The sequence below is a fragment of the Triticum urartu genome, chromosome 7A, assembly GCF_056163025.1.
Source record: "Triticum urartu cultivar PI428250 chromosome 7A, HENAU_Tu73, whole genome shotgun sequence".
Taxonomy (NCBI): Eukaryota; Viridiplantae; Streptophyta; class Magnoliopsida; order Poales; family Poaceae; genus Triticum; species Triticum urartu.
Window position 1 is genome coordinate 662,522,513 of NC_141879.1, and position 12,676 is coordinate 662,535,188.

At 50.4% G+C, this 12,676-nt stretch overlaps 1 protein-coding gene and 1 non-coding gene across 3 annotated transcripts; one reads left to right on the top strand and one right to left on the bottom strand.

Moving 5' to 3' along the window:
- The first annotated feature begins 1,082 nt into the window (after nucleotides 1–1,082).
- Nucleotides 1,083–8,328, top strand: LOC125525958 (Glycosyl hydrolases family 31 protein). 2 transcript variants are annotated; one of them, XM_048690958.2, is made up of 4 exons: nucleotides 1,083–1,321; nucleotides 5,655–6,316; nucleotides 6,398–6,628; nucleotides 6,736–8,328. In XM_048690958.2, the coding sequence occupies exons 1-4, from the start codon at nucleotides 1,098–1,100 to the stop codon at nucleotides 8,262–8,264; spliced, it is 2,646 nt and encodes an 881-aa protein (XP_048546915.2). In that variant the 5' UTR covers nucleotides 1,083–1,097; the 3' UTR covers nucleotides 8,265–8,328. The 2 variants fall into 2 exon arrangements, with proteins under 2 accessions (XP_048546915.2, XP_048546916.2); XM_048690959.2 differs by lacking the exon at nucleotides 1,083–1,321 and adding an exon at nucleotides 4,964–5,274.
- Nucleotides 5,510–5,582, bottom strand: TRNAR-CCG (transfer RNA arginine (anticodon CCG)). The gene has a single exon. It is a non-coding gene; the product is annotated as a tRNA-Arg (tRNA).
- Nucleotides 8,329–12,676: the final 4,348 nt, after the last annotated feature.

Below are 12,676 nucleotides of genomic sequence, written 5' to 3' on the forward strand. Positions count from 1 at the left end.
AAAATATGAATATTGAAAATTGCATATATATATATATATATATAGACAGAAAAAAGCAAAAAACTTGAGCATCACAGCCTAAAAAACAAAAAGGAAAAAGCCAAGCCTAAAACACACAAGAGAGGGCAAAAAAAAAAAACACGCCAGCAGCCCACGTAGAGATGCCAAAGAGCAGCAGCATACAGCAGGTCAACAAGGGCAACAACGGAGAAAAATGAAGAAGAAGAAAAATATAAAAAAAACTTACAAATGAAATTTCTGCAGTGAGTGAACACACCACAAAAAATAGACAAGAAAATGAAGCTCGAAAAGAAAAAAAAATGGTCCAGCTATATGACGCGAACATGCACACCATGCAGTTTTTTTTTTCAACGAAACAAAAAGAGTGGCCCGCCCCTCCCTGGCGTAACGACCATAACGGGCCAACAAATAAGAATGGGCCGGAAAAAAAAGAACGGGTGCAGCGAGCGACAGCGACGAGGCGAACAAAAGATCGAGATTTTTGCTCGAGATTACAACAAACAGATTCAATGGCCAGAGACTTAGATGTGACATTCTTAAATTTCATCTAGATGTGAGTTAGCAATTCTGTTTAGAAAAATCCACGCTGCCGTATACGCTCGAAATACGCGCCAGCCTAGCATATCTTACACAGACGATTGATTGAATTGAAATTAAGAAACGCACACGGTGAGGAGGGGGCGGGCGGGCCGGTCAGCGGGAGTCTGCGCACGACGTGCTCGCCCGTAGACCACACGCCCCGCGCGCCACCGTTGCGGCAAGGAACCGCCCACTGGATCTTATCGCCGGCACCGGCCCCGATGCATCGAATCGCAGCCGCCGCCGAGGGCTCTGGAAGGAAGACCGGTACCGCGCCATACCGTTTTACCCTGGGCGGTGCCCGGCAACGGCCGGATTCCTTGATCTCTCGCGTCTCCCCCATGCCATGCCATGCCGTGATACCAACGGCCACCCAAAGCGGCCGCGATTGGTCCATTTGGACGGCCGAGGATTCTATAAGTACAGGTGCCGTCGCTCGCCGATGGACACAGCGACAAGCGCAAGGCCGGCACACACACTCACACCAACCGGACCCGATGGCGACGCGGTCGCTGCTGCTCCTCTGCCTGTGTCTCTGCCTGTTTGCGTCGCGCTTGTGCTCGTCCAAGGAGGAGGAGCAGCTCGCCGCCGGCGGGTACCGTGTCGCCCGCGTCGCGGTGGACGACGGAGGGAGGCGGCTGCGCGCCGAGGCCGAGGCCGCGGCCGCCACCGGCGGCGTGTCGTCCACCGGCGACGTGCAGAGGCTCGCCGTGTACGCCAGGTACGTTCATTCAGACATAAAGGTTCAACGCATGCTGGAGTACTTTTTTTCTGCACCAGACAAGCGTGGTGTGGACCTCGTGTAGTGGGGAGAGTCTAATCTAATTCGTAGTACGTACTGATTCGTGTCCAGTCCGCGTGTCGGATTACTCACGATCGAGCGACGAGCGTGACCACTTTCTTAGCCCAAGTCTACAGAGTTGATTCTCTGCGCTAGAAATCTAATGCTTCTGGTCCAGATCTAGGGCTAAGCTACAATACAACGAAGACAATCCAAAGACTTGTGCTCCGCTCGAACCGCACCGCACGCGCCGGCATCTATCAGAGAGCAATCAGCTACGCTGGTAGATGAGATGTCACGCACACACCCGTATCATCCATCGGTATCAACGAACGGCCGGCCACAAAGCAAAAGGCAGCTACACCGTAGTAGGAGTAGATGATATGTCACGTACGTTACGTACACGTACCGTCGCCATCTTTTGGCCCATGCATGCATGCTCGCACAACCCTCGCCGTCCAAAGGAAAGCCAACAAAATAAAGGTGGTGCAGATAAGGTGGTCACAAAACTCACATTATCGGAGATATATGCATGCATGGTCCGTATAGTTCCAGAGTGCACACTGTCTGCTTTGTCATGCACCGGCTTCTTTCCAAAAAAAAAAAAAAACAATATTGCAAGTAGCTCTGTCCGGTACCGTAAGTTATATACCTTCATTCCTAGGGATGTGATGCCCACTTTTCAACCCCTTGACACTTTTTGGAGTCTACATTTCACCACTTGACTCTAGACCTTTTAAACTAGAAGATAATCCACACCTTGCCGTGGGAGCAAATGGTACAATTGATAGACTGATGATGTGGATGACTCTAGACCTTTCCGTTAAGTCTCGGTCAATTCTATATCCGTGAGAACTTACATTATGATATATGCAGTTTCTTTTTTTTTCTCTTACATTCTATGTCATTTGACTGAGACTTAGTTAAATGTCAGTCGACTGAGACCTACCCACACCCTTCATTTTAAGCATGAGATGCCCACTTTTCAACCCCTTGACACTTTTCGGAGTCTACATTTCATCTCTCGACTCCGGACCTTTTATACTGCTCTCTCCGTCTCATAATATAAAATGTTTTTGCAAGCTAACAGCTTGTAAAAACGTCTTATATTATGGGACGGAGGGAGTAGAAGATAATCCGCACGCTGCCACATGAGTAAATGCTAAAATTGATAGAATGATGATGTGGATAAATTACAAGGATTAACTATGATGAGATGATGTGTTGATGACGTGATAGACATGCATGATTATTGACGTGGATGGGTTGCATAAATAGAAAAGATAGTTATAAATTGTGAGGACCGGCTACGATGACATGGTATGTTGATGACGTGGCAAACTTTCATGACTCATTGATTTGGATGAATTACATGGGTAGATAAAATAGGGACAAATTTGTGGAAATAAACTATGATGAGATGGCATGTTGATGAGTTGCATGGGTAGGAGGAAAAAATGAGACCGGACAGGACTAGTCCTTGGTGGTTTATTTTTATATAAAAGGGTCACCTGAGGCACACAGCGCCGAGTCCATGACTCGAACGCTGGTGGGCCGCGAGCACACCCGTTCTACGGCTGGTCATAGTGGGGAGTAACTTATACTAGTGTCATGCATATAACACTAGTCTAAATTACTACCTTCATAGTGCAAAGTAACATAGTACTCCCTCCGTTTTTATTTAGTTCGCATATTAGCTTTGGTCAAAGTCAAGCTTTACAAACTTTGACCAAATTTATATACAAAAATATTAAGATATACAATAACAAATCAACAACATTAGATTTATTATTAAATGTACTTTCACATCGTATAGATTTATTATCATAAATGTCTATATTTTTTTCTATAAACTTGGTCAAACTTTGCGAAGTTTGACTTCAGTCAACTCTAATATGCAGAGTAAATAAAAACGGAGGGAGTAGTAATGTTATAGATGGCTTCATTTATTAACTCATATACTCATTTTGCCTCGGGAAGCGCTATGTTACAGTAACATATTATGTTACCACAAGCAACTCTTTCCTCATTAAATACGTGCCACATAGGCAAAATTATCTAGGGATGTATTAAGTTACTATCTAAGTTACCCCCACTATAGCTAGCCTACTAGCCACTTGTGCGGCGCTCGGTTCTCAAGGTAGAAAAAATAAATAGTGGGGATGTAGCGAACAACTGAATAAATAGAAGAAAATAGTAATTAATGAGATGACGTGTGTGGTGGGTGGCATATGTGCATGTCAAAAAAAAGTTGTGAGGATCAACTATTTAGGTATATATGATTGCACCCTCAAATCCCGAATCATCTAGATTACACATACTTCAACTTCTACTTTCATATATTGTACAAAGAAAAATAATCTGAATCTTCTTAGTATTTTTTGTTAATCTTATGAGAGAAACCTACAGAGACGTTGAGATTGAAGCGTAAGCTTTGCATGGTTACCCTACACATCCTTCCTTACTAGAACAATTCTAATTTTGTTTATGTGTGCCAATTCAACGACATTTTTGGACCATTTTTGTCCACGTTGACTGTGATTTTCCTAAAACTCATTTGATATATAAAATGAAAATGTCCAATGAGAAGCGCAACTTGCTCTTGCACCAATTGCATTCTTATACAGAAAGTGCAAAATTTTCCTTTTTAGTAAACAAAGTTGCAATCTTTTCTTTCTTTCCATCGAATTAAAGGAGAGTGAAATTTTCAGCGGTAGCTTCAAACAATGTAGCCCCATCTGAACTTCATTTTAGATAAAACGCGCAAGAAGCGTCCTGCTTTCAATTAATAAAGCTCACAAAGACCACAAACAGTGATACAACCGAATAAAAGTGAAGCTACTGTACATGCTTACAAAAAAAAATACAATTCAGATCATGTAATGAACATCATTTGTGTCCACAAAACTCACCACCAGCTACTGGCAGGAAAAAATACTACTACGGTAGTACTAGTAGTATAATATAGATCCAACAAAAACGCAAAGGCACACAATAGTATCCCGATCCTTTAGCTCTTGACACGATATGATGCTGAAACCACTGTGGCCAACAGCTTGCACGCATATGATCTTGTCAGGAATCCATTTGTAGAAGCAGATTTTCCTCCACTTCTTTTCCAAAACCGATCAGAATTATTGGCGCTATCTTCGATCTGGCCAGACCTTGTTATTCAGATTTGTGCGTGGATTGCTCTTTTTCGTCTGATCAACATCTCAGTCGGTACAGCCAGTAATTAATAGTATTTCGTATGCGACTGCAGCAAGTTAGCAGCTCCAATATTCGTCTAACATTTCTTTTCCATTCGATCCAATATTTGGATCGGGCTCTACTAATTATTAGTTCAGGAAGTAATATTAAAAGAAGCACATCGTGTATCATCTTCGGGATCTGCTAATATAATAAACTGGTCCAAAGCGCCGTGCCGTGTCAGTTCAGCCGTGGCGCGTATCCTTCCTCTGAAGAAACGAAGGATTTATATTTTTCTGACCGACAAAATCGCTATCGATCGATCACTCCCTGTCCCGACTCCCGACTGATTGATTGGCTGGTCGATCGCCACTGCCTACTTATTCGCAAAGCCCGATCTGTCTTGCACTCACTGTTAGCTGGCGCGGCCGGCCTCCTCCCTTTCCCGCGGCTGCGGGTGCTCCGATGGCGACGCCGTCCGCGCCAGCTGATTGTTCTCCGCCCCTCATGATCCTCCTCCTCCTCGTCGTCTTCCTCCCCCTCGCCGTGTCGTGTGGCGATGACGGCGGCGGCGGGTACGACGTCGTGTCGCTGACCCAGTCGGGGAGCGCTCTGTCGGCGCGGCTGGAGCTTGTGCTTGCCGGCGAGACGCCGGCGGACGCGGCGCTCGGGGCTGGTGCCCAGAGGCTCTGCCTCACTGCAAGGCAAGTGTTATGTCAGTAAACTCAGTATGATACCGATCCACCCGTGCGTAGACAGTCTGTTAGTTAGGAGTATGGTGACTTTGATGAGCCTCAGCTTCGATCATGGTTGAGTCGATCCTTCAGAAAAATGTACCAATTCGTTTTGTGATTGCTTCGAGTTCATTATGCCGCATATAGCTGACGTAATATATAATATACGAGAATAAAAAAAGGAGGGCAAAAAAGTTACAGTGACCGATCACACTGGGACTCGAACCCAGAATCTCCCGCTCCGGAGGCGAGCGCCTTATCCATTAGGCCATGCGACCACTGTGATATTCCACTTGTAATCATCTTACTTGTATATTTTCTCAGCATTTTATTTTTGATGCCGGTGGCAGCCTCGAGACGGACAGCCGGCTGCGCGTGCGCATCACCGACGGCGACCGCCCGCGATGGGAGGTGCCGCAGGACATCATCCCGCGCCCGGCGCCGGAGGACGACCTCCACAACGCGCCGCCCGCCTCCTCGACGCCGCTCCAGGGCAGCCGCGTCCTGTCCGCCGCGGGCTCCGACCTCGTCCTCACCGTCCACGCCTCCCCGTTCCGCTTCACCGTGTCCCGCCGCTCCACCGGCGACGTGCTCTTCGACACCGCCCCCGGCCTCGTCTTCCGGGACAAGTACCTGGAGGTGACGTCGGCGCTGCCGGCGGGCCGGGCGTCGCTGTACGGGCTGGGCGAGCAGACGAAGGGCTCGTTCCGGCTGCGGCACAATGACACCTTCACGCTCTGGAACGCCGACATCGGCGCGGCCCACGTGGACGTCAACCTCTACGGCGCGCACCCCTTCTACATGGACGTGCGGCCGCCGGGGGCCGCCCACGGCGTGCTCCTGCTCAGCAGCAACGGCATGGACGTGCTCTACGGCGGGTCCTACGTCACCTACAAGGTCATCGGCGGCGTCCTCGACTTCTACTTCTTCGCCGGCCCCTCCCCGCTCGCCGTCGTCGACCAGTACACCCAGCTCATCGGCCGCCCTGCCCCCATGCCCTATTGGTCCTTCGGTACGCCGCAACATCTGCTTGTACTCTGCAAACTATGCGCTCTGTATCTTCATGCATCTGAATGTGTTTGGTTGGTTGCAGGGTTCCACCAGTGCCGGTACGGGTACCTGAACGTGTCTGACCTGGAGCGCGTGGTGGCCGGCTACGCCAAGGCCAGGATCCCGCTGGAGGTGATGTGGACGGACATCGACTACATGGACGGCTTCAAGGACTTCACCCTGGACCACGTGAACTTCACCGCCGCCGAGCTCCGGCCGTTCGTCGACCGGCTTCACCGCAACGCCCAGAAATACGTCCTCATCCTAGACCCAGGTCCATACATACACGCGACACGATCGAGTCGACCGATCAAACGTAGCAGCAAAATGGAGCTCTAAAAATGGTGGCACCGTCGCTGATGTATTTACCGATGATGACAGGGATCCGCATCGACGCGACGTACGGGACGTTCGTCCGCGGGATGCAGCAGGACATCTTCCTGAAGCGGAACGGCACCAACTTCCTCGGCAACGTGTGGCCCGGCGACGTCTACTTCCCGGACTTCATGCACCCGCGCGCCGCCGAGTTCTGGGCGCGGGAGATCTCCCTCTTCCGCCGGACCATCCCCGTCGACGGGCTGTGGATCGACATGAACGAGATCTCCAACTTCTACAACCCGGAGCCGATGAACGCGCTCGACGACCCGCCCTACCGGATCAACAACAACGGCACGCACCGCCCCATCAACAACAAGACGGTGCCGGCCTCCGCCGTGCACTACGGCGGCGTCACCGAGTACGACGCGCACAACCTCTTCGGCCTCCTCGAGGCCCGCGCCACGCACCGCGCGCTGCTGAGGGACACCGGCCGCCGCCCCTTCGTGCTCAGCAGGTCCACCTTCGTCGGCTCCGGCCGGTACACGGCGCACTGGACTGGCGACAACGCCGCCACGTGGGGCGACCTCCGCTACTCCATCAACACCATGCTCAGCTTCGGCCTGTTCGGCATGCCCATGATCGGCGCCGACATCTGCGGCTTCAACGGCGACACGACAGAGGAGCTCTGCGGCCGGTGGATCCAGCTCGGCGCCTTCTACCCGTTCTCGAGGGACCACTCGGCGATCTTCACCGTCCGGCGAGAGCTGTACCTGTGGCCGTCGGTGGCGGCGTCGGCGAGGAAGGCGCTCGGGCTCCGGTACCAGCTGCTGCCTTACTTCTACACGCTCATGTACGAGGCGCACACGACGGGGGCGCCCATCGCGCGGCCGCTCTTCTTCTCCTACCCGCACGACGTCGCCACGTACGGCGTGGACAGGCAGTTCCTGCTCGGCCGCGGCGTGCTCGTCTCGCCGGTGCTCGAGCCGGGCGCCACCACCGTCGACGCCTACTTCCCCGCGGGCCGGTGGTTCAGCCTCTACGACCACTCCCTCACCGTCGCAACGAAGACCGGCGAGCACGTCACGCTCCCGGCGCCGGCCGACACGGTGAACGTGCACGTGGCCGGCGGAACCATCCTGCCGCTGCAGCAGAGCGCGCTGACGACCTCGCGCGCGCGCCGGACCGCGTTCCACCTCCTGGTCGCGCTCGCTGAGGACGGCACGGCCAGCGGGGACCTTTTCCTAGACGACGGCGAGTCGCCGGAGATGGGCGGCAGAAGCGATTGGAGCCTGGTAAGGTTCAGCTGCGCAACGGGGAGCGACGGGTCCATCAAAGTGAGGTCGGAGGTGGTGCACAACTCGTACGCACAGACCAGGACGCTGGTGATCAGCAAGGTGGTGCTCATGGGCCACCGGTCGCCGGCGGCGCCGAAGAAGCTCACCGTCCACGTCAACGGCGCGGAGGTGGAGCCGAGCTCGCCAGCCGGCACACGGTACCAGAACGCAGGAGGATTCGGCGGCGTCGCCCACATCGGCGGGCTGTCGCTGGTCGTCGGGGAGGAGTTCGAGCTGAAGGTCGCCGTGTCCTATTGAGATTTAGGCAATTTCAGATTTGGAGCATAACATTAATTGAATAAAGACGAGAAATTAAAGTCCAGATGAATGGCTTCAATTCGAAAATGAGATATAATGGCATGATTATTTTGCTAGTTCATGAAGAATTGATGTTTTTGAAGTTGAACGGCTTTCAGTTCACGAATAATTGAAGCAATTCTCGTATCACAAACGGGCAGTGCGACCTGCCGTGGCGTGCCCAAGGAAATTTCAGTTTCAGAAATATTTCAGCTTTTGCCGAAATCATCGAATTTCACTGAAATTCAGAGATTAAAGTTTTCATTTCATCCAAAGGACCAAAATTTTCAACTAAATTTGAAGATCCAACTAAAAATTTAAAATACAAAAAAGAAAAGTATTCTATATAAACAATAAAATAATAATAATAATAAACATGCCTGTGAGAGAAGGAAAAGGAGAAAAACATGAATGTTTTCAAAAAAATATTCTACATAAACAATAAAAAATAATAAAATGAAGGAAAAATGAAGACAAAAGTTATACCAGGATTGTAATCATCCATCTTTTGATCCCCCCTTCATCAAACACCTCAAAGTTAAATAAGTTACCTCAAGCAACCGGATCAAAATGAACAATATCACCTAGCTCTATACTATGTGCTTTCCAAAGTGAACTAACCAAATGAAGTACTAGCCTCGTCCCCCGCGTCGCCCTCCCTGGCGACACGGGGGAAACCCTAGATCGGCGCCGCCACCCTCCCCCCCTTTCCACCCTCCCCTTGGCTCGCCGCCGCCGGAGGAGCGGCCGACAAAGGCCGCGTCGGCTCCGGTGAAGGTGGCGGCGGGGCCCTCTCATCTCCCTCGTCTGCAAATTTGGCGAGGAGACTGCCAAGGACGGCATAGGGCGGGGCCATGGCAGCGCGGCGGCTCGCGTGCGCGACACGGCGGCCCGGGGTGGCGCGTGGAGGGAGGTTTGCTGCGGCGGCAGTTCGCGGCGAGTGGCTGGCTGCGGCGGCTGTGCGGGAGGCGGGCCGGCGTGCCAGTCGGGCGCACGGGCGGCGCGGTCGTCGGCCTGCGCGACGGAAGAAGGATGTGGCGCGGCTGCTCGCGCGGGGCGCGCGCGGATCTGGCCTGCGCGCGACGGAGGGGAGGAGCCATGCTGCAGGGGCGGGCGGGCGTGGTGGTGAGTGAAGGAAATATGCCCTAGAGGCAATAATAAAGTTATTATTTATTTCCTTATATATCATGATAAATGTTTATTGTTCATGCTAGAATTGTATTAATCGGAAACATAATATATGTGTGAATACATAGACAAACAAAGTGTCACTAGTATGCCTCTACTTGACTAGCTCGTTAATCAAAGATGGTTATGTTTCCTAACCATGAACAATGAGTTGTTATTTGATTAACGGGATCACATCATTAAGTGAATGATCTGATTGACATGACCCATTCCATTAGCTTAGCACCCGATCGTTTAGTATGTTGCTATTGCTTTCTTCATGACTTATACATGTTCCTATAACTATGAGATTATGCAACTCCCGTTTACCGGAGGAACACTTTGGGTGCTACCAAACGTCACAACGTAACTGGGTGATTATAAAGGAGTACTACAGGTGTCTCCAAAGGTACATGTTGGGTTGGCGTATTTCGAGATTAGGTTTTGTCACTCCGATTGTCGGAGAGGTATCTCTGGGCCCTCTCGGTAATGCACATCACATAAGCCTTGCAAGCATTACAACTAATATGTTAGTTGTGAGATGATGTATTACGGAACGAGTAAAGAGACTTGCCGGTAACGAGATTGAACTAGGTATTGGATACCGACGATCGAATCTCGGGCAAGTAACATACCGATGACAAAGGGAACAACGTATGTTGTTATGCGGTCTGACCGATAAAGATCTTCGTAGAATATGTAGGAGCCAATATGGGCATCCAGGTCCCGCTATTGGTTATTGACCGGAGATTTGTCTCAGTCATGTCTATATTGTTCTCGAACCGTAGGGTCCGAACGCTTAACGTTACGATGACAGTTATTATGAGTTTATGCATTTTGATGTACCGAAGTTAGTTCGGAGTCCCGGATATGATCACGGACATGACGAGGAGTCTCGAAATGGTCGAGACATAAAGATTGATATATTGGATGACTATATTCGGACACCGGAAGGGTTCCGGGGTAGTTTCGGATAAAACCGGAGCACCGGGGGGGGTTACCGGAACCCTCCGGGAGGTTAATGGGCCTCATGGGCCTAATGTGGAGAAGAGGAAGGGGCTGCCAGGGCAGGCCGCGCGCCCCCTCTCCCCCTAGTCCGAATTGGACAAGGAGGGAGGGGCGGCGCCCCCCCTTTCCTTCTCTCCCTCCACCTCTCCTAGTTGGACAAGAAACGGGGGGGGGGGGGAGTCCTACTCCCGATAGGAGTAGGACTCCTCCTGTGCCCTCCTCTAGGCCGGCCGCACCCCCCCCTTGGATCCTTTATATACGGGGGCAGGGGGGCACCCTAGGACACACAAGTTGATCCTCGTGATCGTTCCTTAGCCGTGTGCGGTGCCCCCTGCCACCATATTCCACCTCGGTCATATCGTTGTAGTGCTTAGGCGAAGCCCTGCGTCGGTGGAACATCATCATCGTCACCACGCCGTTGTGCTGACGGAACTCATCCCCGAAGCTTTGCTGGATCGGAGCCCGTGGAGCGTCATCGAGCTGTACGTGTGCTAAGAACTCGGAGGTGCCGGAGTAATGGTGCTTGGATCGGTCGGATCGGGAAGAAGACGTACGACTACTTCCTCTACGTTGTGTCAACGCTTCCGTTGCGATCTACAAGGGTACGTAGATCATACTCTCCCCTCTCGTTGCTATGCATCACCATGATCTTGCGTGTGCGTAGGAAAATTTTGAAATTACTACGTTCCCCAACAGTGGCATCCGAGCCTAGGTTTTATGGTTTGATGTTATTTGCACGAGTAGAACACAAGTGAGTTGTGGGCGATATAAGTCATACTGCCTTCCAGCATGTCATACTTTGGTTCGGCGGCATTGTTGGACGAGACGACCCGGACCAACATTACGCGTACGCTTACGCGAGACCGGTTCTCCCGACGTGCTTTGCACATAGGTGGCTTGCGGGCGACTGTCTCTCCAACTTTAGTTGAACCAAGTGTGGCTACGCCCGGTCCTTGCGAAGGTTAAAACGGAGTCAAATTGACAAACTATCATTGTGGTTTTGATGCGTAGGTGAGATTGGTTCTTGCTTAAGCCCGTAGCAGCCACGTAAAACTTGCAACAACAAAGTAGAGGACATCTAACTTGTTTTTGCAGGGCATGTTGTGATGTGATATGGCCAAGACATGATGCTAAATTTTATTGTATGAGATGATCATGTTTTGTAACCGAGTTTTCGGCAACTGGCAGGAGCCATATGGTTGTCGCTTTATTGTATGCAATGAAATCGCGATGTAATGCTTTACTTTATTACTAAGCGGTAGTGATAGTCGTGGAAGCATAAGATTGGCGAGACGACAACGATGCTACGATGGAGATCAAGGTGTCGCGCCGGTGACGATGGTGATCATGACAGTGCTTCGGAGATGAAGATCACAGGCATAAGATGATGATGGCCATATCATATCACTTATATTGATTGCATGTGATGTTTATCCTTTATGCATCTTATCTTGCTTTGATTGACGGTAGCATTATAAGATGATCTCTCACTAAATTATCAAGAAGTGTTCTCCCTGAGTATGCACCGTTGCCAAAGTTCGTCGTGCCCAGACACCACGTGATGATCGGGTGTGATAAGCTCTACGCCCATCTACAACGGGTGCAAGCCAGTTTTGCACACGCAGAATACTCAGGTTAAACTTGACGAGCCTAGCATATGCAGATATGGCCTCGGAACACGGAGACCGAAAGGTCGAGCGTGAATCATATAGTAGATATGATCAACATAATGATGTTCACCATTGAAAACTAATCCATTTCACGTGATGATCGGTTATGGTTTAGTTAATTTGGATCACGTGATCACTTAGAAGATTAGAGGGATGTCTATCTAAGTGGGAGTTCTTAAGTAATATGATTAATTGAACTTAAATTTATCATGAACTTAGTACCTGATAGTATCTTGCTTATGTATGTTTGATTGTAGATAGATGGCCCGTGTTGTTGTTCCGTTGAATTTTAATGCGTTCCTTGAGAAAGCAAAGTTGAAAGATGATGGTAGCAATTACACGGACTGGGTCCGTAACTTGAGGATTATCCTCATTGCTGCACAGAAGAATTACGTCCTGGAAGCACCGCTGGGTGCCAGGCCTGTTGCAGGAGCAACACCAGATGTTATGAACGTCTGACAGAGCAAAGCTGATGACTACTCGATAGTTCAGTGTGCCATGCTTTACGGCTTAGAATCGGGACTTCAA

Excerpts from the sequence above, each read along its gene's own strand:
- LOC125525958 (XM_048690959.2), top strand. The coding sequence starts at position 5,036 with ATGGCGACGCCGTCCGCGCCAGCTGATTGTTCTCCGCCCCTCATGATC. Across the intron at positions 5,275-5,654 it reads AGGCTCTGCCTCACTGCAAG|CCTCGAGACGGACAGCCGGC; the intron begins GCAAGTGTTATG and ends TGCCGGTGGCAG. Across the intron at positions 6,317-6,397 it reads CATGCCCTATTGGTCCTTCG|GGTTCCACCAGTGCCGGTAC; the intron begins GTACGCCGCAAC and ends GGTTGGTTGCAG.